This window comes from Sus scrofa, chromosome 6 (genome assembly GCF_000003025.6).
Source record: "Sus scrofa isolate TJ Tabasco breed Duroc chromosome 6, Sscrofa11.1, whole genome shotgun sequence".
In the NCBI taxonomy this organism is placed as follows: Eukaryota; Metazoa; Chordata; class Mammalia; order Artiodactyla; family Suidae; genus Sus; species Sus scrofa.
The window spans coordinates 46,823,497-46,849,598 of NC_010448.4; the positions used below are offsets into that span (position 1 = coordinate 46,823,497).

At 39.9% G+C, this 26,102-nt stretch overlaps 1 protein-coding gene across 1 annotated transcript; it reads left to right on the top strand.

Annotated features, from left to right (window-relative positions):
* Nucleotides 353-19,589, top strand: LOC102165762 (zinc finger protein 607-like). The gene is given in 6 exon segments (XM_005664557.3): nucleotides 353-560; nucleotides 6,106-6,188; nucleotides 8,655-8,781; nucleotides 10,580-10,678; nucleotides 18,329-19,323; nucleotides 19,326-19,589. Coding segments are annotated over 5 exon segments (1,320 nt in total). The 5' UTR covers nucleotides 353-560; nucleotides 6,106-6,179; the 3' UTR covers nucleotides 19,416-19,589.

The following is a 26,102-nucleotide window of genomic DNA, read 5'->3' on the forward strand; positions in this document are numbered from 1 at the left end:
GAATATATTATACAGTAAAGTCTCACTGCACCCAGCTTTTCTCACCTGGAAACAGCTTTGCTGATAAACAGTATACTGTTACACACTTAGGTCACCTCAGAGGTTTCAGCTCTAAAACGGCAAGAGTCAGTACCTGCGGCTTTCCGGGTGGAATGAGCGTTTTAGGAAAGAGATACCTTCACCTACTCATCTCTGGCTCACACACCCACACACACAAACATTTTGGTTGGATTATGAACCCACCTTCAGGAGATGGCACTCGATGGCCCTTGGGGTCTCACTACTGATTTCAACCGGGCAGACCCCTCACACACAGGCCTGAGGTCTCGGAAAAAAAGGGCTCTGAAGTCTCCTCAGAATCCCCTGGTGCGGTCTTGCCGGGACTGGCTTTCTCCAGCCTTGGGAACTACAGACCTCGCCCTCAGGTCAGGGTGCCAACCTGGCGGAGATAGCAGTGCGCACGCGCAGTCCAGCCGCCACGCCCAGAAGTCTCCAGGCCCCGCCCCGGTGGCTGCTTTGCGTTAAGACTTTTACGACTCGGAACCAGGCACCACAGTCCAGTAGGTGACTTCCACTCTGGACCTTTTTCCCTGTTGCGCACTGCACGTGTGTGGCACTCGTCGGGGCAAGAAACTGGCGTGAGTGGCCGCGGAAAAAAATGTGCAGAAGTAGCTCCAGCCCACTAGGGACGATGAGTGGCAGTGAGAATGGGATTGCGGGGGGCGCTCAGAGCCTGGAAGCCCAGAGCCGCCGCGCGAGTCTGCCCGCCCCCTCGGGCCTGTGGGTGCTGGAGCAGCGGGGAGGTAGTTGGAGGAACCCTGTGAGAAAATCGGAAGGGTGCTTGTTTGTGAGAGGCCGCGCTCCGTGCCACGTGATGGTTCCACGGCGGTGGGTGCCCTTTTGAGACTGGACCTAGATGAAGGTTGCCAGTAAAAAGAAAGAGTCGTCGTTAGGGTAGGCAGTGAGATCAGGAATTGCAGCCGGGAGAGTGGTTTCATCTCTGTCTTAGAGTGAGTGCGATTGTGAGACTGAGAGGTATGTGTTCGATCTGGCACAGCGGAGACACAAGGTGCATGTCCTTTTTTGTGAACGTGGATTTCGGTGTCTCTGTGGTGTCGTGTAACATATAGCTGTTTGTCCCGCTGCTGCTTCTAGGCTTCTCAAACGTACTCGTCTACCGAAGAGATGTGAGCACAATTGAGAAATCTGGTTTTGAGTCCTGCGGGACACATTCCAGCTGCTGAGATCCGAATTTTAAATCAAGAATTGCCCTGAGACAGGCTCCTGGGAACGTATTTCTAAAAAGACTCCAAGAATAGGATTCTTTACGCAGATTACGGCTCCCAGATAGTTCTCTTGGGTTCCCATATATTTGAGTATGATACCATTTCTTGAGCTCTGATGCAGATTGTATAGTCTTACTTGATTTTGGTTCTATGTGTGAGGTCACGGCGGGTATAGTAGTCTTGAAGGGTGGAACATTAAAAAATGCCTAACATTGTTTTTATTTTATGTCATTCAGATTTCTATAAGTCAGTAACAAAATACGAAGTAAATGTGATGAGCACTTGAATGTCAGAGGGACACCTGTACACTAGTCTTCCAGAAGAAGAGTTCTGATCCAGAGGTCCTTTGTATTTTGGGGCTTACAAGGGGCCACAGACCCTTTGTAATTGTATAGAATTACTGCATATATTTGTAAAAATGCATTTTTCAAAGGTGTACATAACCCAAAAGATTAGACCTGGGTAACTGATCTGCAATCTTGTTATACCCTGGGATGCATTTGCACAAAATTAATGATTATGCTAATGGGACTGGTTATGAAAATCATATGACATCCACGAGACAGAATATTATGTAGATAATATAATTTATGTTTATAAGAATTAATCCTTATAAGAAGAAAATGGCTGTGATCTAATGTTAAGGAATCTTAGTATTGTAGATAATTAGTAGTGAAGAAAATTTGAAATTATATATGCAGCTCATTTAAAATGGGAATTTTGTACAAAGTTTTGCAAGGATTATATCCAGAAGGATAGTTTAATTGGTTTCTCATAGAAGAACGAAGGTGTTTAGTCACATTTATTGAGCATTTTCTGTGAACTTTTCTACCTATTTGGTATACATATTCACATTTATATGTGAAGGCAATTTTCCTTTCCATTAGAGTATTTATAGCGAAATGTCTTTAATTATATCAGTGAAGTACAGCTAAAGGATGCTAAAGAAGAGATAAGTGGTATTTATTTTAATCACATTGATTTTTTTCATTGTAGGTCTAGTATTTAGTCTTTTGTTGTTTTGTTTTTTTTGTCTTTTTTCTTTTTAGGGACTCACCTGCGGCCTATGGAGGTTCCCAAGCTAGGGGTCAAATCGGAGCTGCAGCTGCTGGCCTGCACCACAGCTCAGGGCAACACCAAATCTTAACACACTGAGCAAGGTCAGAAATCGAACCCGCATCCTCATGGATCCTAGTTGGGTTTGTTAACCACTGAGCCATGATGGGAACTCCTAGTATTTATCGTTTTTTTTTTTTTTTTTTTGGTCTTTTTGCCTTTTCTAGGGCTGCTTCCTGAAGCATATGGAGGTTCCCAGGCTAGGGGTCTAATCGGAGCTGTAGCTGCCAGTCTACGCCAGCGCCACAGCAATGCAGGATCCGAGCCGCTTCTGCGACCTACACCACAGCTCACAGCAACGCCAGATCCTTAACCCACTGAGCAAGGGCAGGGATCGAACCCACAACCTCATGGTTCCTAGTCAGATTTGTTAACCACTGTGCCATGACGGGAACTCCTTGATTTTTTTTTTAATGAGGAAAACATAGCCTCTTCCCAAAGTGATATCCATAAATATTTATAATACTTTGAAATATCTTAATGTTTTATTTATGGTGATGGAATTAATACAGGCCTATTCCAAAAAAAATTCGTTTCCTTAAGGAATTTATTGAGAAGAAAGCAAGAGTAACCCATAATATCTCTAAATCTCTGTTAAATATCGTTAACATTTGGTGTATATTTTTCCAATTTTTCTTTTTCTTTTTTTATGTGGTTTTGTTTTGGCAGAATAAAATTGATCCAGTAAAGGAGACAAGGAGTCTAACTCACAGTTCAAAAAAGAAATGTAATCAACTGATAGGTTTCTTTATACCTCTGTATGTGTAGGGAGAAGAGGGAAGGGCAGAGAATCTTGTTTGAAGAGCATTACAAGTAATAACAGTTATTACAAATGTTATTTGAAACTTAATTACCAGGACACATATTACTCAGTAAGACACCTTTTCATAGTTAATGACTTAGAGATATAAGATGACTTTCAGGGAGTTCCCATTGTGGCTCAGCAGTCACCAACCCAACTAGGATCCGTGAGGATCCGGGTTTGATCTCTGGCCTTGTTCAGTGGGTTAGGAATCCAGAGTTGCTGTGAGCTGTGGTGTAGGTTGCAGTCACCACTCAGATCCCATGTTGCTGTGGCTGTGGTGTAGTCTGGCAGCTGTAGCTCTGATTCAACTCCTAGCCTGGAAACTTTCATGTACTGCGGTGTAGCCTTAAAAAGAAAAAAAAAATTACTTTCACAAAAAATAACACTCATCTCTGATTTCCAAGGTGACTTGCAAGTACAAACAACATTTCCAAACATAGTTGTTATACCAGAAAATAAATATTATATTTATAAATACTTGCTTAAATGTCTATATTATGCAGAACAATAAGATTCATTCTCCAGCTGGTATTCTTAATTTTATCATACTGTTCTTTGAACAGGTTTATGATTCTGAACAGTTTTTCTTGTTCTTTATAGCTGCTGGGGACTGATGAAGGGGACATTTTCTCTTTTCCTGTCATATAATCTTTCTCTCTCTTTTGTTGTTTTTGGCTGCCCCGAGGCATATGGAGTTTCTGGGCCATGGGTCAGATCTGAGCCACAATTGCAGCCTATGCTGTGGCAACACAGGATCCTTAACCCACTGCGCCAGGCCAGGATCGAACCTGCATCCTGGCTCTGCAGAGACACTGCCAATCCTGTTGTGCCACAGCAGGAATTTCCTCTCTCTTTTTTTAGTTAATGATTTTATTAAGCTGGAGTTCCCGTCATGGCGCAGTGGAAATGAATCCGACTAGGAACCATGAGGTTTCAGGTTTGATTCCTGGCCTGGTGCAGTGGGTTAAGGATCCTGTGTTGTCGTGAGCTGTTGTGTAGGTCTCAGACACAGCTAGGATCTGGTGTGGCTGTGGCTGTGGCGTAGGCCCAGGCTGCAGCTTGGATTCAGCCCCTACCCTGGGAATCTCCATATTTTTTTTGTCTTTTTAGGGCTACACCCTTGGCATATGGAGGTTCCCAGGCTAGGGGTCTAAGGGGATCTCAGCTCCCAGATCAGGGACTGAACCAAAGCCATAGCAGTGAAAGCACTGAGTCCTAACCACTAGACCACCTGGAAACGCCCATAATTTTTTTTTTTTTTTTTTTTTGGAGAAGTCTTCGCCTTAACAAATTAAAAATCATGTAAAGGAGTTCCTGTCATGGCTCAGTGGAAACAAACCCAACTAGTACCCATGGAGGTGTGGGTTCCATCCCTGGTCTTGCTCAGTGGGTTAAGGATTCAGAGTTGCCATGAGCTGTGGTGTAGGTCTCAGATGGGGCTCCGATCCAGCCTTGCTGTGGCTGTGGTGTAGGCTGGCAGCTGTAGCTTCAATTGGACCCCTAGCCTGGAAACTTCCATATGCCACAAGTTTGGCCCTAAAAAGACAAACAAACAAATAAATAAACATCACATACATATTTCATGTTTCTAGTCAATTGTAAAATGATTATAAAGTAAACTTTAAAAACAAACGAAAAACCAAGATCTAAGTGAAAAGATAGGGATCGCTGATGAATTCTGATCATGGCAAGGTATCTTTTATATCTTCGTTATTTTTTTCTTGTTTTTTGTTTTTGTTTTTCATTTGTTTGTTTTTTGCCTCTCCTGTGGCATGTTGAAATCTCCAGGCCAGGGATCTAACCCATGCCACAGCAGTGACAATGCAGGATCCTTAACCCACCAGGCCACAAGAGAACTTCTTGGTTGTATTTCATTGTTTCATGTATGGACTAAAACCCACTAAGTACACAATGACTCATTTCTAAAGACACCTCCACCCCAAAGCAAAATGCAAAATATAGCCAAATATATGGGCTGTTAATATATAACCATATAAATTTCCAGGTTTTTCTATCTTCTGTTTTTATGATTGTCTGCCATTCTCCTCTCTTTATTGATTAATGTATTCTTTTATTTCCTAAATATAAATATGTTAGTCAACCTGATTTTTCTGTTGCATATTCATATGGGATATGAATATGGGATATTACATATGGGACATTCTTTTTTTTTTTTCTTGGTCATTTTAGGGTCTTTTTATGCATGTGTGCGGCATATAGAAGTTCTCAGCCTAGGGGTTGAATCAGAGCTGTAGCTGCTGACCTATACCTTGGGAACGCTGAATCCTTTAACCCACTGAGCAAGGCCAGGGATCGAACCTGCATCCTCTTGGATACTAGTCGAATTCATTACTGTTGAGCCACAACAGGATCTCCCTGGAGTATTTTCCACATGCTTAACTATTCTTCCCAATTTAATATTTAATGACTATTTTGTCTTCTAGCATAATGTTGGTCTGTCACATATTTAACTAGTAAGCTTTATGGGGCTCAGATGCTGAACATTCCTCATCCATCTCTGATATTTTTATCAACTTCACCCACTTTCATGGCCTCTTTTCTCTCTTAAAGTTGGGAATGGAAAGAGGAAGATCTGCTCAGAGCAGGACCAAGCTGCCCAATCTCGGGTTCATAGCAATCTTATCACAGTGGTACATTGGCCAGAAATTTTTCTCCCGAAGTATCTGGCTCTAGTTTCAGTGGAGAATTGACTCTGTACCCGAGACCCTGGGAACTGAGTGAGGGAATGGACTTGTCCACAGTTCTAACTTACTCAAGTTGTGTGCAGTGCAATGTGATTTGAAATCCGGACTAGAAGAGCGAAAATAGTAATACTGGCTTAGTCAAGTGGGGAAACACTAAAGCAAACTGGCCTCAAGGTTTTTCCTCTTCTCCCAGGTCTGCGTTTTCTGGACTATGCTTTTCTGGTAGAGGAACCCAGAGGACTGACCAGCTCTTGCAGGTCTAAAACCATGGCCCGTGTAAGTTGATGTTTCTCTTCTTGTTGAAATGTGTGTTTTTAGGTCATGTAAGTATTTTCATTAATTTTCCACAAGTTCCCTAAGAGAAAATTCCATCAAATAACCTATTGCCAGGGAAATATATGGCCAAATTACCTAGCACTGTCTCTGTGTGGCCCATTCTAAACTAACTAGTGTTGATGTAATTGTTTACCAAATTATTCAACGTATTTTAAATGCCGATTCTGCCATGAAGGGCAATGATGGGATAGTGGAGTTTTATGCCATGCAGGTTAGTTTGGGGATGGAGACGATGGTTCTGTTTAACTATCCATGGCAAGACTTTGAAGTTTTCCACAGACCTGAGGTTTCCAGGTAGATGAGGTTGAATTTATCATTAAATGATGTGAATCTTAATGTGTAGTGTGAAATTTAATGCTTTGTATGGATTAGTGTATCATTGGGCTTTTAACATGGAGGTCATGGATTTGCTCACAAAACCATGAAACATAAATAGTACGCTATTTTGTTATTAAATGAGACATGCTAAGTATATGTAACATCTATATAATTGACCAGCCTTCTTCAGTATCATTTAAACCAGTATATTATCTTTTAGTGCATATATATATATATATATACACACACACATATATATATATTATTTTTTTTGCATTTTAGGGCCGTGCTTATGGCATATGAAGGTTCCCAGGCTAGGGGTCAAATTGAAGCTGTAACTGCTGGCCTACAGCACAGCTGCAGCAATGCAGGATCTGAGCCGCATCTGCAACCTACACCACAGCTCACTGCAGTGCCGGATCCTTAACCCATTGAGCAAGGCCAGGGATCGAACCTCTGTCCTCATGGATACTATTCACATCCATTAACGGCTGAGCCTAGTGCATAATTATTTACTCTGAAACATAGTATCTTAAAGCAGCATATCTCACAGTTTCATTGAGTCAGGTATCTGGATGTGGCTTATCTGGATGTTCTGCTCTGGGTCTCTTAGGGGTTATGTGTTGGTCAGGGTTGCAGTCATCTTAAAGTGAAACTTTGAATGGATTTGCATCTGCACATACTGAAGCATTTGTTGACAGGATCCAGTTCTTCATGGCTGTTGGCCTGAGGGCCTTTGGCTGGCAACTGCCCTTGGTTTATTGTTATGTGGGCCTCTCCTTAGGGCAGCTCACAGCATGGTAGCTGGCTTCATTGAAGTGAGCAAGTGGAGACAGCAATAGAGAATAACCAATGAGGAAATCAGTTTTTTTTTCCAGCCACACACACAGGATGCAGAAATTCCCAGGCCAGAGATTGAAGCTGAGCCACAGCAGTAACCCAAGCCACAGGAGAGACAATGCCAAGTCCTGAACTGCTAGGCCACCAGGGAACTCCAAAATCATAGCTTCTTAGAACCTAATGTTGGAAGTGACATTCCATCACTTTTCTATATTCTATTGGTTAGAAATAATTCACTCTCACTGGATTCAGCTCACATTCAAAGGGAGGGGATTGCCTGAGGATATAAATTCCAGGAGATAGAGATCATTGGTAATCAATGAAGTTACCTGCTCTGCTCAAAATAAGGGAAGTATTCAGTGAGAAATGGTAGATGGCAACAAAAGTGCATAGCATTATATATAGTTGATAAAATAGAACCTTAGAATCATGGAAAACCTTCCAAATGTTGTGCAACCTAATTGAATAAATGATTAAATCTAATTTATTTATAAAATACAGTGTTATATGCCAAAATAATACATGTATTTGTTGAAACAAGCAGAAGTGCTTATGGTAAGATCAGACATAGTGAAGTACTTGATGCTCGAAGAAAGGCTTAATTATCCAATTCAATTTTCTAAAATTGGGAGAAATATTCATTAATCAAGAATTTATGAGGTAGATACCATTTAGACATTATTCTTTGTTTTTTTGTCTTTCCAGGGCCGCAGCCTCGGCATATGGAGGTTCCCAGGCTAGGGGTCTAATCAGAGCTATAGCTGCCGGCCTACGCCACAGCCACAGCAATGCCAGATCCGAGCCGCGTCTGCAACCTACACCACAGCTCACGGCAACGCCGGATCCTTAACCCACTGAGCAAGGCCAGGGATTGAACCCACAACCCCATGGTTCCTAGTCAGATTCGTTAACCACTGAGCCACGATGGGAGATCCTCCTAGACATTATTCTTATATACGTTTTTTAACTAAGGAGGAAAATGTTATTTTGTCAATTTCCAAATGGTTCAGATATTTATAAGTATCTCAGAGTTTGAAAGACATCTGATTCATGTCTGCAGCCTTTGTAAAAAAAAAAAAAAAAAAAAAAAAGTATACATTGTGCTTTAGTCTCTTTCCATATCACAGATTGACTGCCTACATGCTTTCATTTTCTCTTTTCCTAAAGAGAAGTCCGTCATCTCCTCTGCTTCTACTTTCAACATATTTTCTTTAATTTCCCCACTAATACATGTATTTTCTGTTTCAGGGATCCCTGACATTCAGTGATGTGGCCATAGGCTTCTCTCAGCAGGAGTGGGAATGTCTTGATCTTGTTCAGAAGACTTTGTACCGGGATGTGATGATGGAGAACTATGGTAACTTGGTTTCACTGGGTATGTCCATCAGCTGCAAGTAACTTAGATTTATGTAGACTCTGCTCTATAGGCTATACATTTTTTTCCATAGCAATTTTCAGGGCCACCTTTCAAGAAACTAGTTAAATTTGTTTTCTCTCTTCCCCAAAAAGTGGTTTGAGCTTTGTCAGGTTAGAAATGGCAGCTCCAGAAGTTCCCTTGAAGCACATCGGGTTAAAGGTCTGGTGTGGCTGCTGTGGTGTGGGTTTGATCTCTGGCCTAGGAACTTACGCATGCTGAGGCCTTGGCCAAAAACAACACCACCAAAAACAACAACAACAATGACAAAGAAATGGCAGCTCCATTAAACACGCTCCTCTTCTCTTCCTTCAATAATATTCACATCTCCTTGTGTTCTTTTTTTTTTTTTTTTTTTTTGCATGTGCTTCTCTCCCATAATGACCAAGCAGCTAAATTAGAAATTTGTGGCATAGGAGTTCCTGTTGAGGCACAGGGGAAACAAATCCAACTAGGAACCATGAGGCTGGGAGTTTGATCCCTGGCCTGGCTCAGTGGGTTAAGGATCTGGCGTTGCTGTGAGCTGTAGTATAGGTCGCAGACGCGGCTCAGATCCTGTGTTGCTGTGGCTGTGGTATAAGCTGGCAGCTGTAGCTCTGATTCGACCCCTAGCCTGGGAACTTCCATATGCTGCAAGTGCGCCCCCCCCCAAAAAAAAAAGAAAAAGAAATTTGCGGCATATATTATAACCATTGTCAAGGGATCCAAGTTTTTTATTCATTCGTGCCCCAAATTGCTATAATACTCCATTTTATGATCTAAAGTAGTTTCAGGGGTATTGGCTTGACAGAGGATCCAGAATTGCTCTCAATATCGAAAGAGCCTCTACAACTTATATGGTGATGGATTAGATAATTGGAATTTATTTAAAACTGTATCAAAAGCATTTCATCTCCAAAAACAAAGTTTATCTGATTTGTGGTTGAAAGTTATAATTCATGAAAATTACATTCGAAGTGGAATAATAATGATAAACAACAGGATCCTATTATATAGCACAGGGAAATATATCCAATCTCTTGGATATATTGGAAAATAATAATAAATAATTGGAATATAATAATAATTGGAAAATAATAATAAAAAGATTGTATATATGTGTATAACTGAGTCACTTTGCTGTATAGCAGAAATGGTACATCATTATAAATTAACTATACTTTAAGTTTAAAAAGTAAAAAATAAAAATAAAAATAAAAAATAAAAAAATAAAAAGTAAAAAAAAAAAAGCAAAAAAAAAAGGAATGAATATCTTCTAGCCATCTTTTCTTATGCCCTCTAGTGACATAAAAGCCTAAGAATAATGTTAATAGCTAACATTTTAATTATTGTGTACTAGTTATTATTCTAATCACATTATGGAATTAACTGATTAAAATAACTGAGAATATTAACTGATTTAATTCCTCCAATGGTGCTGTTATTTCCCTCATTTTATAAATGAGAATCCTGAGGTATAGTGGATTTAAATGAATTGTCCAAGGTTATACCCAGCTGGAAAGTAACAAAGGCAGGAATTGATCCCAGGCTTCTGAGTATGTTTTTAACCACATTAGGCTTACTCTAAGAGTTAGGGAAGATGCGAGTTTAATAAATGAACAGCAGAACAAACACTTTCCCTCTCCTGACTGATATCTTGTTCTTTAATTCTCTTATTCTTCTCTAAAATAGTTGACATCATTATGTCCTTTTATTATAATTTTAATCTTGACTAGTTGCAAGTTAATTTTCCATCCTGTGGCATTCTTTTTTCTTTAAGCAGACCATTACATTTCTAAGCCAGATGTAATCACCTTACTGGAGCAAGGAAAAGAGCCCTGGATGGTTGTGAGGGAGGAAACGGGAAGCTGGAGAACAGGTGAGTAAGAACAAGTCAGGTAGAAGTCCTTTGTGTAAGTGAGAGCCCTGGTGATAGATCAGTTGGTAAACACATTGTTGAAGCATTGGTTGGAAGGCTCCCTTCTTGGTGAAGGAAGGCTGGTGATGTGAAAAAGAAATACTCAGCTTCATCTTAACCTCATTAATTATTCACCGTATTATATTTCATGCTGTTCACTCTCCTTTCACAGCAGAGCTATTTACCTCTAATTTGGGCCCAGATTCTTTTTCAGTGTGACTCTGTGTCTTAAAAATAGCATTCATTCCTATGTCTGGTAAATATTTGAATAGTCTGAGTTCAGTTTGGGACCAGTTACGAGTAGAGCTGTTAGGAATGTTTGTGTACAAATATTTTATAGGGTGAATACCTACAAGTGGAATTGTTGAGTAGTAGCTGCATGTTTAACAATTTTAGAAATTTCACATTGCTTAATTCCATTTACTCCATATCCCTTCCAACACTAGGTATTGTCAGTCCTTTAAATTTTAGATATTATAGTTGGTATGTGGTTTTAATTTACATTTTCATAATGACTATGATCTTGAGTTTTTTTTCATTTACTGATCATTCATATTTTTTGGTGTTTACTCATTTGAAGTCATTATTTTCTTGTATTTGAGGGTTAACTATTCTTTATTTTGGATACAAAGTCCTTTTGAAATATTAAAAATATTTTTCTCACAATGTGACTTACCTATTAATTTTATTAACAATATCTTACAAGGAGTTTTTAAATTTTTATGTATTCCCAATTATCAAATTGCTCTTTTATGATTTTTTGGAGGGGTATATTATCCAGGAAATCTTTGCCTACTCCAAGGTTGCAAAGTATTTTGCCTATTTTTTTCTTGACCTTTTATAATTTTTACTTTTATGTTTAGGTCTGTATCCATTTTGAGTTAGTTTTTTATTATGGTGTGAGTAGGGGCCAGGACTCGTGTATTCCCTATGGATGTCCAGTTATTCAAGCAGAATTTTAAATTTATTTTTCATTTTTATTTTTTGCTTTTTGGGGCCACATCCGCAACATGGAAGTTCCCCAGCTAGGGGTCAAATCAGAGCTACAGCTGACAGCCTACACAGCCATAGCAATGCAGGATCCAAGCCACATCTGCAACCTACACCACAGCTCACGGCAACACTGGATCCTTAACCCACTGAGCGAGGCCAGGGATGGAACCCACATCTGCATGGATACTAGTCGGGTTCGTTTCCATTGTGCCACAACAGGAACTCCTGATTAGCATTTTTAAAAAAGGAATTTCCTGGAGTTTCTGTGTGGTTTAGCAGGTTAAGAACCCGACTAGTATCCATGCGGATGTGGGTTCCATCCCCGGCCTCGCTCAGTGGGTTAAGGATCTGGCATTGCCACAAGGTGCATTGTAGGTCGCAGATGGAGCTTGGATCTGGTATGGCTATTGCTGTGGGATAGCTGTTGCCTAGCCTGAGAACTTCCATATGCCACAGGTGCCCTTAAAAAGAAAGAAAAAAAAAAAAAGAATTTTCTTTCCCCATTGAATTGCTTTGACTACCTTTGTCAAAAGTAAAATCATTGTACATATGTATGTCTGTTTCTAGTCTCTATTGTGTTTTTCGTGTTGGCATAGAAAATAAAGTCTTACAGTAGGTTTTTTCATTTGTGACTTTTGTTGAATTGAAATAGTTTTCTTTGCTTCCTAGTTTCTGAGTTTATCTATCTGCCTATATATCTGTTACCTGAATGGGTATTCAATTTTGTGAAGTACTTTATCTGAATCTATTAAAGTGATTATTTTTCAAAACTTTGTATTCCTTGTATCCCTCCATAATCCTTCCTGCTCTATCTCCCTCCAACTTTCCTTTTTTTTTTTTTTTTTTTTTTTTGGTCTTGTCTTTTTAGGGCCTCACCCATGGCTTATGGAGGATCCCAAGCTAGGGGTCGAATTGGAGCTGTAGCCGCTGGCCTACACCACAGTCATAGCAATGCCAGATCCCAGCTGCACCTTCGACCCACGCCACAGCTCATGGCAATGCCAGATCCTTAACCCACTGAGCAAGGCCAGAGATCAAACATGCGTCCTCATGGATGCTAGTCAAATTTGTTTCTGCTGAGCCATGACAGGAACTCCCAGCTTTCCAACTTCTTAGGTAAGCACTCATCTACTTTCTGTCACAACAGAGTTGATTGCATATCTACCGTTTTATATAAACAGAATGATAGTGTGAGTTTTTCATCTTGCTTCCTTTAGTCAGCATAATTATGTCATAGATAATCCATGTTGTTATATATATTTTACTTTTTTTTTTTTTTTTTTGTATTTTTGCCATTTCTTGGGCCGCTTCCTCGACATATGGAGGTTCCCAGGCTAGGGGTCGAATTGGAGCTATAGCCACCGGCCTACACCACAGCCACAGCAATGTGGGATCCTAGCTGTGTCTGAGACCTACACCACAGCTCACGGCAACGCCGGATCCTTAACCCACTGATCAAGGCCAGGGATCAAACTTGCAACCTCATGGTTCCTAGTTGGATTTGTTAACCACTGAGCCACGATGGGAACTCCTATATATTTTACTTTTTATTGCTCAATACTACACCAGTATTTGGTTGTACCACAATTTGTTTATAAGCTTTTGAATGGACATATGCTTTCATTTTTTTTTTTTTTTTTTTTGGCCAAATACCTAGGAGTTGAATGTCTGAAATGTATGGTAGGTGTACATTTAAATTTGTAAGATTTTAAATTTAAATTTAGATAAATAAGATTATAAATTTAAAATTGTAACAAACTGTTTTACAGTGTTGTTATATCATTTCACATTTCCACTAGCTGAACAATTCATATGGTCAGTCTTTACTTTTCATCTTTGAATAAGTATATAGTGGCATTTTGTTGTGGTTTTGTTTTTCCGTAATGACTAATGATGCTGAGTATCTTATTTGCTGTCTTCTTTGGTTTATTATTTTTTAAAATCTTTTGTCTGTTCTGTTAGGTTGTTTGTTTTCTTATTGAACTTTAGTTTTCGTATTTTACCTTAAAAGATATCCTTCTTATTATTCTCTTGTTTACTGTGACTATTCCTTTCATTCTTATAGCAGTGACTTTGGAGAATAGAAGCTTTCAATTTTGACAAAGTGGAATTTATCAATTTATTCATTATGAATCATGGTTTTTGATGTTGTATCAAAGAATTTTTTTGTCTAGCTCAAGGTCACACAATTTTTCCTTTTTTTTCTCAAAATTTTTATAGTTTTATGTTTTATAGCCTGTGATCCATTTGTGATTTATTTTTGTTCATCAAAATATTGATTCTTTTTTTGGCATATGACTATTACAGTTGTTCCCGCATCATTTCTTAAAAAGACTATCCTTTCTTCACTCTGTTGCCTTTGAAATAATGAAAGGAAGTTTTCCATATGTGTATGCATGGATTTCTGATAATCTGTTCCTTTGATTGTTGTGTCTCGATGTCAGTATTAAATTTGTTGTTTACCGTGTCTTCATAAGTCTTATATTATAATTAAGTAGTGTTTTAGTCCTTCTCCTGTAGTCTTTTCCAAGTTGTTTTGACTCTTCTAGGTTCTTTGCAGTTCCCTATAAATTTTAGGATCAGGAGTTCCCGTGGTGGCGCAGTGGTTAACGAATCTGACTGGGAACCATGAGGTTGCAGGTTCGATCCCTGCCCTTGCTCAGTGGGTTAAGGATCTGGCGTTGCCCTGAGCTGTAGTGTAGGTCGCAGACGCGGCTCTGATCCTGCGCTGCTGTGGCTCTGGTGTAGACCAGCGGCTATAGCTGCGATTCGACCCCTAGCCTGGGAACCTCCATATGCCGCAGGAGTGGCCCAAGAAAAGGCAAAAAGACAAAAAAAAAAAAAAAAAAAATTTTAGGATCAGATTGTCAATTTCAGCATAGACAACAAAAAAGTGTGCTGGGATTTTTACTGGGCATACATCGAATCTATGAATCAATTTCATCAATCATTATTTATCAAGTTTTCATTACATGAACTTTTTTGGCCACGCCCACAGCATGGGGAAGGTCCAGGGCCAGGGACTGAACCTGAGCCACCACAGTGACAATGACAAATCTTTAACATCTAGGCCACCAGGGAACTCCCAGTATGTCCTACTTTTAATGCTACTTTATTTATTTCATAAGCTGCATGCTATATGAAAATTCCCAGGCCAGGGATTGACCTACAGCTGCATCAATGCTAGATCCTTAAACCAACTGCACCAGGCTGAGGATCAGACTTGCACCTCTGCAGTGACCCGAGCTGCTGCAGTCAGATTCTTAACCCACTGCATCACAGCAGGAACTCCGATGCTACTTTCCTTTTTTTTTCCTTTTTTCTTTTCTTTTCTTTTTTTTTTTTGTTTGTTTTTTTTTGTTTGTTTGTTTTTTTAGGGCTGCACCCTCAGTAGGCTAGGGGTCGAATTGGAGCGGTAGCCACTGGCCTACGCCACAGCTACAACCATGTCAGATCCAAGCCGTGTGTGCAATCTACACCACAGCTCATAGCAATGCTGGATCCTTAACCTACTGAGCAAGGCCAGGGATCCAACCTGTGTCCTCCTAGATGCTAGTCAGATTCGTTTCTGCTGAACCACGACAGGAACTCCCCAATGCTACTTTAAATTGTATTTATAAAATTTGACTTCAAGTATTCTCTGATATTTACATGATGGTCATATATGCTTCAGCCTTGCTAAACTCAATTATTATTTTCTAGTAGCTGTTTTGTAGATTATAGCTGAGTTTCTACACATGTGATTGAGTAATCTGTGATTAAAGACATTTTTGTTTTTTAATTTTTCTCCTGCATGCCTTTATTTTCTTGCTTTATTGCACTGCCTTGAATCTCTAGTCCAGTGTTGAGTAGAAGTGGTGAGGGCATAACTTTCTACTGTTCCTTAGCATATGTAGTAAGCATAATTCACCATTGGCTATGATGTTAGCTGTGGAGTTTTTGCAGGTGAGCTTTACTAGGTTAAGTTATTTTTTCCTGGTTTGCTGTGAGTTTTTATATGGGATGGATGTGGCTTTTGTTAAATGCTTTAAAAAAATTTTTTTAGGAGTTCCTACTGTAGCATAATGGGTTAAGAATCCAACTGCAGTGGCTCGGGTTGCTGTGAAGGTGCAAGTTTGATCCCTACCCGGGCACATTGGCCTAAAGGATCCAGTGTTGCTGCAGCTGTGTCAAAGTTTGCAGCTGCAACAAGGATTTAATCCCTGGCCCAGGAAATGCCATATCCCACAGATGTGGCCATAAAAAAAAAAAATTTTTTAGACATGAAAAAAAATTATCAATTTTATTTTGTCAATATAGTGAATTATATTGATAGAATTTTTAGCTATCACTGTGGTCTGCATGTTTCTGTCCCCTAGCATTCATACCTTGAAATCCTAACCTCACAAGATGATGGCATTAGGAGGAAGGGCCTTTGGGAGGGGTTTAGGTCATGAAAGTGGAGGAGCCCTCATGAGTGGAATTAGTGTTCTTATAAAGAGTTCCCATGGCAGTCCCTAATTCCTCTCATCTTGTGAGGACATGTTGAGAAGGCACTAGCTATGAACCAGGAAAAAGGACATCACCAGAACATCACCATACTGGTGTCTTGATTTTGGACTTCTCTGGAAGCACGAGAAATAAATTTCTGTTGTTTATAAGCTACCCAGTCTATGGCGCAAAAGAGCTAAGACAGGCATGATCTTTTTTATATATTGGTGGATTCTGTTTGTTAGGACAGTGTTTAGTATTTTGCATATATGTTTACAAGGTTGTATAGTGTGTAACTTTCACTCCTTATGTTGTTTTTCCTCTATTTGGTGGCAGATTAACTAGCTGCATAGTGATTCACGACTCAATTTTCTGGGAGAGTTTGTTTAGAGTCAGTACTACTTCTTCATTAAGTATTTGAAACAATTCACCAGTGATACCTCCTGTGCTTGGAATTTCCTTTGTGGGAAGGTTTTCAAATTGTTTACTAGATATAGTAATTATATTTAATTTATATCTTTCTCATGCATGTTGTCATTGTTGGTAATGGTGAATGTTGTACTGATCTATACCCAAACACCAAATTAAGAAATTTCCTTCTCTGGCTGTTTTTGTACCAGCATTCCCCCATTACTTTCCAGTTTGGTAGTACTCCCTCTCATTGTTCTTTTTATTATTATTATTATTTTTTATTTTTTTGTCTTTTTGCCTTTTCTAGGGCTGCTCCTGCAGCATATGGAGGTTCCCAGGCTAGGGGTCTAATCAGAGCTGTAGCCACCGGCCTACGCCAGAGCCACAGCAATGCCAGATCTGAGCCACGTCTGTGACCTATGCCATAGCTCTTGGCAACGCCAGATCCTTAACCCACTGAGCAAGGCCAGGGATCAAACCTGAAACCTCATGGTTCCTAGTCAGATTCGTTAATCACTGAGCCATGATGGGAACTCCTCCCTCTCATTGTTCTTATAGCCAGAAATAGTGTGGAGTTTCTGTTGGAATTTTTGTAGCCCATGCTTGCCCCACAATAACTGGGACCTGCGCTTGAAGCAAGTGCCTGAACGTGAGTTAAGCAAGAAACTCAGTTCAGTCTGGGTGCTTTGTAAAGTCTGGCTCCTTTTCAATACCCTCCTTCTTTTATTGGCAGTCCTTCTGTAGTTAATTTTTGTATTCTGTCAAGTGTTTATAGTTGAAATCAGTCAAAGAGGGGGATGGACTGTAGGCACTTCATGACACCATCCTGGAGTCTTTTTTTTTTTTGTCTTTTTTTGCCTTTTCTAGGGCCGCTCCTTAGGCATATGGAGGTTCCCAGGCTAGGGGTCGAATCGGAGCTATAGCCACTGGCCTACACCACAGCCACAGCAACCCGGGATCTGAGCCGCATCTGCAACCTACACCACAACTCAGAGCAACGCCGGATCCTTAACCCACTGAGCAAGGCCAGGGATCGAACCTGCAACCTTGTGGTTCCTAGTTGGATTCCTTAACCACTGCGCCACGACGGGAACTCCCCCATCCTGGAGTCATTTAATGATGAGAAATGTTTTCCTTCTCTTGTTTCATTGCTGATTCACGGCTTTTTATTGCATGCTTAATATCTGTCGCAATGACTTTTACGCTTCTCTTTGTTCTGTATGTGCCTTGTAGAGCTGGTTGTTAAACATTCACCAGTGCTCTACTGCATGAATTATTTCTGAGCCCACCTTTACATTTTCAAGTTTTATAACCATATTTTAAAGTTCTTTTTTTTTTTTTTTTTGTCTTTTTGTCTTTTTGTCTTTTTTGTTGTTGTTGTTGTTGTTATTGTTGCTATTTCTTGGGCCGCTCCTGCGGCATATGGAGGTTCCCAGGCTAGGGGTTGAATCGGAGCTGTAGCCATCGGCCTATGCCAGAGCCACAGCAACACTGGATCCGAGCCGCGTCTGCAACCTACACCACAGCTCACGGCAACGCCGGATCGTTAACCCACTGAGCAAGGGCAGGGATCGAACCCGCAACCTCATGGTTCCTAGTCGGATCCGTTAACCACTGCGCCACGACGGGAACTCCATATTTTAAAGTTCTTTAAACCATCCTCTAATGGGTGAAATTTTCATTTTTCTCTTTTATAAAATGTTTTGTGGTGAAAGAAACTTTTCTTATTTGTTCTAGATTTTGAATCAAGATATGATATAATCAGCTATGGAAATATGTACATTTCTACAAAACCTTCATCTCTTACTCTGCATCACAGAATCAATAATGGAGAGAAACCATACGGATGTAAGGAATGTGGGAAGGCCTTTAGTCGTCATACAGACCTTAGAGTACATCAAATAATTCATACTGGTGAGAAACCGTACAGATGTAAGGAATGTGGGAAAGCCTTTAGTCGTCATACAGACCTTAGAGTACACCAAATAATTCATACTGGTGAGAAACCGTATGAATGTAGGGAATGTGGCAAAGCCTTTAGTCGTCTTACAGACTTTAAAGTACATAAGAGAATTCATACTGGTGAGAAACCCTACGAATGTGAAGAATGTGGGAAGGCCTTTAGTCGTGCCTCAAACCTTGCTCAACATGGAAGAGTTCATACTGGTGAGAAATCCTATGGATGTAAGGAATGTGGGAAGGCCTTCAGTGACATTGGAACACTTAGAATACATCAGAGAATTCATACTGGTGAGAAACCCTATGAATGTAAGGAATGTGGGAAGGCCTTTAGTCAAGCCTCAAATCTTATACAACATGACAGGATTCATACTGGTGAAAAACCCTATGAATGTAAAGATTGTGGAAAGGCTTTTAGTCATGCTTCACATCTTGTTAGACATGAGAGAATTCATACTGGTGAGAAACCCTATGAATGTAAGGAGTGTGGGAAGGCTTTTAGGAGTAGCCATCAACTCACTATACACCATAGATTTCACACTGGTGAGAAACCCTATGAGTGTAAGGAATGTGGGAAGGCCTTTAGTGTGTATGGACGACTTACTCGGCATGAAAGTATACATAGTGGTAAGAAACCATTTGAATGTAACAAATGTGGGAAGTCCTTTAGGCTCAGTTCAAGCCTTAAGGTACATCAGAGTATTCATACTGGTGAAAAACCCTTTGAGTGCTACAAATGTGGGAAGTCCTTTAGACTTAGTTCAATGCTTAAGGCACATCACAGAATTCATACTGGAGAGAGACCTTACGGGATATATGTATAGTAGACAGTGGGATTGCAGCACTGGAGAAGCAGTTTAAATGAAGAGAATGTGAGAAAGCTTTTCACATTTCAGTTCTTATAAAGCATCAACTAATTTGTGCTGGCAAGAACTCCTTGGAATTTAAATAATATTTGAAGTGTTTCAGTTATGACCCAAATATTGCTCACCTTCAGAGAATTTATATTGTACTTTATATTAGAAAATCTTCTATGGAATTTTATAAGTGGACTATGTTTTACTATTCACTGGGTGGCTCTTTGGCCAAGGGTACAAGGCAGTGGGTGCCACCAAGGAAAAGACCAGTGCATGATTTGAGGTCATGAAGAACAAAAAATATACCCTGGGAAAAATACACAGTGTTTACTTACAGTAAGAGGGGAAGTAGAGGCACAAAGTCAAGGTCCTTGCAATGTGTTAGTAACCCATGGCCAGCAGATCAACTCCACATCTGACATGGGCAGTATAGCTGCTCACAGCCCACTTTGTTCTGCAGTGGCAGAATACCACCTTCTTTTTTTTTTTTTTTTTTTTTTTTTTTTTTGTCTTTTTGCTATTTCTTGGGCCGCTCCCGCAGCATATGGAGGTTCCCAGGCTAGGGGTTGAATCGGAGCTGCAGCCACTGGCCTATGCCAGAGCCACAGCAACACTGGATCCGAGCCGCGTCTGCAACCTACACCACAGCTCACGGCAGCGCCGGGTCGTTAACCCACTGAGCAAGGGCAGGGACCGAACCCACAACCTCATGGTTCCTAGTCCGATTCGTTAACCACTGCGCCACGACAGGAACTCCCAGAATACCACTTCTTCCACATGAAGTCTGACATCCAGAAAACTGGGGGCTTGTCTGAGTGCCACTGACACCTGTGATTAAGCAGATCAAAGGAGTCTGACACAGAGATAGCTATTCATCCAGTAAGCCTAGCAATCTATGAGAGCTCTTTATTATTTTGGTAAAGGAATATCGCAGCCCCAAGAAGTTCCACTCTTTTTTCCACCAGCTTTACTGAAGTATAATTGGCAACAAAAACAACAACAACAATGAAAAGCCCTCTAAATTTAAGGCATACAAGTGGTGCTAAAGGGGAAATTTATAGCTATAAACATTTAAATTAAAAAACAAGAAAGGAGAAGTTCCCTTGTGCAGTGGGTTAAGGATCCAGTGTTGCTGCCACAGCTGTGGTACAAGCTTCAAGTATGGCACGGGTTTGATCCCTGGCTTGGGGAACTTCCACATGCTGTGGGTACAGCAAAAATAATAATAAAATATAAAAAATAAAAAGCAAGAAATGTCTCAAAATAACAACCTAACTTTATAGCTTAAGGAACTAGAAAAAGAACGAACAACACAAAGCTAGCAGAAGGAAGGAAATAATAAAGATTAGAGCAGTGATAAATGAGAGAATAGAGTAAAAACAGAAAATCATGAAACAAAAGTTCTTCAAGAAGGTAACAAAATTGGCAAAACTTTAGCTAGATGCATTATGAAAAAAGGGAGGAGATTCAATTATAAAATCAAAAGTAGGAAATTTCTGCTGTGCATGAGGGTGTGGGTTTGATCCCTGGCCTTGCTTAGTGGGTTTCGGATCCAGCATTGCTGTGAGATGTGGTGTAGGTTGCAGACGCAGCTCAGATCCTGCATTGCTGTGTCTGGTATAGGCCAGCAGCTGTAGCTCCAAATTGCCCCCCTAGCCTGGGAACTCCCATATGCCTTGGGTGTGGCCCTAAAAAAAAAAATCAAAAGTGAAAGTTGGGGGACATTATTGCTGATTCTATAGATGGGTATTTTACTTTTTTTTTTTTTAAGAGCCAAACCTGCAGTATATGTAAGTTCCCTGGCTAGGAGTCAAGTCAGAGCTGCAGCTGCCAGCCTGTGCCACAACCCCAGCAACATGGGAACTGAGCTGCGTCTGCAGCCTACACCAGAACTCATGGCAGTGCCAGATCCTTAATCCACTAAGCAAGGCCAGGGACTGAATCTGCATCCTCATGGATACTAGTCATTACTGCTGAGCCCCAATGGGAACTCCTTACCGATTCTATAGAAATGAAAGGATTTTAATACATAGAAATGAACAAGTGTATGCTAATTAATTGGATAACCTACATGAAGTGGACAAATTCCTAGAACCATAAAACCTACCAAAACTTAATCATGAAGAAATAGAAAACCTGAATAGATTGGTAACTACTCTATAACTAGTAAGGAAGTAACAGTATATGAAAAATCTCCCAACAATGTCAAGTCCTGGACCTGGTGGCTTCACTGGTGAATTTAAACAAGAACCAATACCAGTCTTTCTCAAACTTCGAAAATGTTGAAGAAGAGGGAATACTTCCTAACTGATTCTTTGAGACCAGCACAACCCTATTACCAAAGTTAGTCAAAAACACTTTAAGAAAGAAAACTACAGAACAATGTCACTATGATCATTGATCCAAACAAACCTCAACAAAATAGTAGCAAACAGAATTCAGTAGCATATTAAAAGGATTATACACAATGACCAGATGGGATTTATTCATGTAATGCAAGGGTGGTTCAGCATATGGAAGTTCACCAAGGTACCATGTCACATCAGCAACATGAAGGGAAAAAAACCCATTTCAGGAGTTCCTGAAATAAGTGTACAGTGAAAGCTACAAAACATTGTGGAAACAAATTATGGAAGACAGAAGTGGAAGTACACCTCATGTTCATGGATTAGAAGACTTAATGTTATTAAAATGCCAGTACTACCCAAAGCAATCTACCAATGACATTTTTTACAGGCATTTTAAAAACCCACCCTAAAATTCCTATGGAATCTAAAAGGACTTCCAAAAGCCAAAACAATCTTGAACAAAACTGGAGGACACACTTCCCTTCAAAATTTACTATAAAGCTGCAGTACTCAAAACACTGGGGTAGTCACATGAAGACAGACATAACAACAAATGGGATAGACTAGAAAGCCCAGAAATAAGCCCTTGCTATATGGTCAAGTGATTTTTGACAATGCTGCCAAGACCATTCTATGAAGACAGCATCATTGGTGCTGGGAAAACTGGACATCTACATGCAAAAGAATGTGGACCCTTGCCTAACACCATGTACAGAAATTATCTCAAAATAGACTGAGGACCTAAAACAGTAGCATTCTTAGAATAAAACAAGACAAAAGCTTCAGGACATTGGATTGGGCAGTGTTTTCTTGGATATGACACCAAAGATACAGGTAGCAAAAGAAAATAAGACAAATTGGACTTAATGAAAAATTAAAAAATTTTTATATCAAAAGACACTATCCAGGAGTTCCTGTCTTGGTGCAGTGGTTAACAAATCTGACTAGGAACCATGAGGTTGCAGGTTTGATACCTGGCCTTGCTCAGTGGGTTAAGGATCCGGCGTTGCCATGAGTTGTGGTGTAGGTCGCAGATGTGGCTCGGATCCCGCGTTGCTGTGGCTCTGGCGTAGGCCGGTGGCTACAGCTCTGATTTGATCCCTATCATGGGAACTTTCATATGCTGCGGGAGCGGCCCTAGGAATGGCAAAAAGACAAAAAAAAAAAAAGAAAAAAGACACTATCCATTTCAGATACTCTAATTAAAGCTAATGGAATATGATTCTCAATAAATTATTTTTGAAAAATACTTGCCTGTAATTATGTATCTCCTTCAGTAGATGAGAATATGTAGGTTGTGGTTACCTGGAAGAAAAAAAAGAAAAAGACACTATCCACAGAGTAAAAAAGCAATCCGCAGAATGGGGGGAAATACTTGCAAATCATATATCTGATAAGAAATAACATCCAGAATATGGAGAAACTTCTAAAACTCAACCAACAACAGAAAAGAATTCATAAATGAGCAAAGGACTTGAATAGACATTTCTCCAAAGAAGATATATGCCTGGGGGTTAAGCACATGAAAATATGCTTAACATCACTAATCAAAGAAATGCAAATCAAAACTACAAGATACCACCTCACTCTATTAAGATGGCTACTATTCGAAAAGAGAAAAGAGTAAGTTTTGGAAAGGATGTTGAAAAGGTGGAACCCTTCTGCTTTATTGGTGGGAATGTAATATGGTACAACTATTGTGAGAAACTGTGTACATTCCTCAAAAAATTAAAACTAGAATTACATGTGATCCAGCAATTCCACTTTGGGGTATATCCTTAAAATAACTGAGGTCACAGTCTCTAAGAGCTAGTCTACATTCACGTTCACAGCAGGATTTTTCACATTAGCTAAAACGTAGAGGAAAACCAACTTGTATAAGTCAAATGTTCATACATAAAATGGACGGTTATTCAGTCTTTAAAAAGGAAATTTAGCAATATACTAAACAAAGATAAACCTTGAAGACATTTTCATAAACTGTCATGAAAGGCAAAGACTGTATAATTCTGCTTATATGAGGTACTTAGAATAGTCAAAAATCATAGAACTCATTTAAACTTAATTGCCTCTTGAACCCTATATCCAAATACAGTTGTCTTCTCAGGTACTGGGGGTTAGGATTTCAATATATGAATTTTGGGCAGGCACATTTAAGTTCATAACGGGTCAATTTGATAAAGCATGGTCCAAAGCTTCAGGCATTCAAAAAAACCATTTTTAGACAAGATATTCCAAGAGGTCAGAAATTATTTCCCAGAAGCTGGTAAGGGGAATTTGGGCAATGTGTAGAATTTGGGCAAACCAAGGCTGATGTGTTATCAGTTGACTACACACCATACAAGCACTAAACCTAAGAAAGCTAATCAAGAAAATAAGAATAGCTAGAGATAAAGAGGAATATGATGATAAAAAGTGACTTCATTTAAGTATTTGAGGGTTTCCTGTTGTGGCTCAGAGGGTTAAGAACCCAGTGTTGTCTCTGTGAGGATGCGTGTTTGATTCCTGGCCTTGTTCAGTGAGTTAAAGACCCGGCTTCGCCACAGGCATAGATCACAGATGTGATCCGCTGTGACTGTGGTGTAGGCCTGCAGCTATAGTTCTCATTTGACCTTTGGCCCAGGAACTGCCACTTGCTGCAGGTGTGGCCATAAAAAGAAAAAAAATAAAATAAAATATTTGAAGAGTTCTTGCTGTGGCACAACTGGATCAGAACTTGGTCTCTGCAGCACCAAGAATGCAGGTTCAATCCCCAGCCTGGCACAGTGGATTAAAGGATCCAGCATTACCATAGCTGCAGCATAGGTTGCAACTGGCTCAGATCTGATCCCTGACCCAGGAACTCTATATGCCACTTGGCTGCCAGAAAAGGAAATAAAATATTTGAAGTAAGAAATGACAACACAAAGGTAAAATAGAAAAGCTGGCGATTACAGTGAAGGGCTTTTAACCCACCTCCCTTAATAAAGAACAAGCAGAGGAAAAAGTCAGTAAAGAGAATATCTGAGTAACATGAGGAGTAAAGAATACAATACCCTGTAATGACTGAATATGCTCTTTTCCCATGCATATGGAACAATAGAAAAATTAATCATACGGTTGAGCCATAGGTTTCAATGCATTTTAAAAGATTAGAATTGTTCAGGTCATGTCCTAGGAGTAGAAGGGATCTTATATCTTAAAGTATTTTACCTACAAAAAATTTTTCTTGGTGAAATATTGAATACTTTTCCCCTGAGGTTTGGAGTAAGACAGAATATCCACAGTCACCACTACTACTCAGCACTGTTTTGGAGAGCTTAGCAAGTGCAAAAGGCAAGTAGAAAAAGACTTAAAGGTTGGAAAGGATGGATGTTCCTGGCTAGCAGGTTAAGGATCTGGTGTTGTCACTGCTGTGGCTCGGGTTGTTGCTGTGGTTTGGGTTGAATCCCTAGCCTGGGAACTTCTGCATGCTGTGGGTGTGGCAAAAAAAAAAAAAAAAAAAGCTGGAAATGAAATAATGAAATTATTATGCTTACACAGAATATATAAAAGAATTTCAGGAGTTCCTGCTGTGGCACGGTGAGTTAATGATCTGGCTTGCCTCTTTGGCATTGCGGGTTCAATCCCTGGCCTGGTGCAGTGGGTTCAGGATCGGGTGTTGCTGCAGCTGTGGCATAGGTCCCAGGTTTGGCTTGGATTCAACCCCTGGCCCAGGAACTTCCATGTGCCATGGGTGGGGTGCAGCAAAAAAAGGAAAAAAAAAAATCAGGCACTTAGAATTAATATATGAAATTAAGGTTGCTGGCTATATTTTAAATATTCAACATTTAAAAAATTGTATATATATGTACCATCAACACTTTTAAATGTTATTTTTAATTATCATTTGCAATAGTATTAAAAAACATCAAATACCTAGCAGTAAATCTAACAAAAGACATGCAAAAATTTCTACAAAGAAAATTATGAACTGTATTGAGATGAAATAATAACTAAATAAATGAAAGAATGTATACTGTGTTTGTAAATTGGCAGACTGTTGAAATAATTTCATTTCTTTCAACCAGAGCAGTATATATATAGTCTTTTTCTTTTTAGGGCCACACCAATGGCATATGGAGGTTCCCAGGCTAGGGGTCTAATCAGAGCTGTAGCTGCTGGCCTACAGCAGAGCCACAGCAACTTGGGATCTGAGCTGCGTCTGCGACCTATACCACAGCTCATGGCAACGCCGGATCCTTAACCCACTGAGTAAGGCCAGGGATTGAACCAACAACTTCATGGTTCCTAGTCGGATTCGTTTCCACTGTGCCACGATGGGAACTCCACAAAGCTGTATATTTATTGCACGTTCCTACCCCCTCA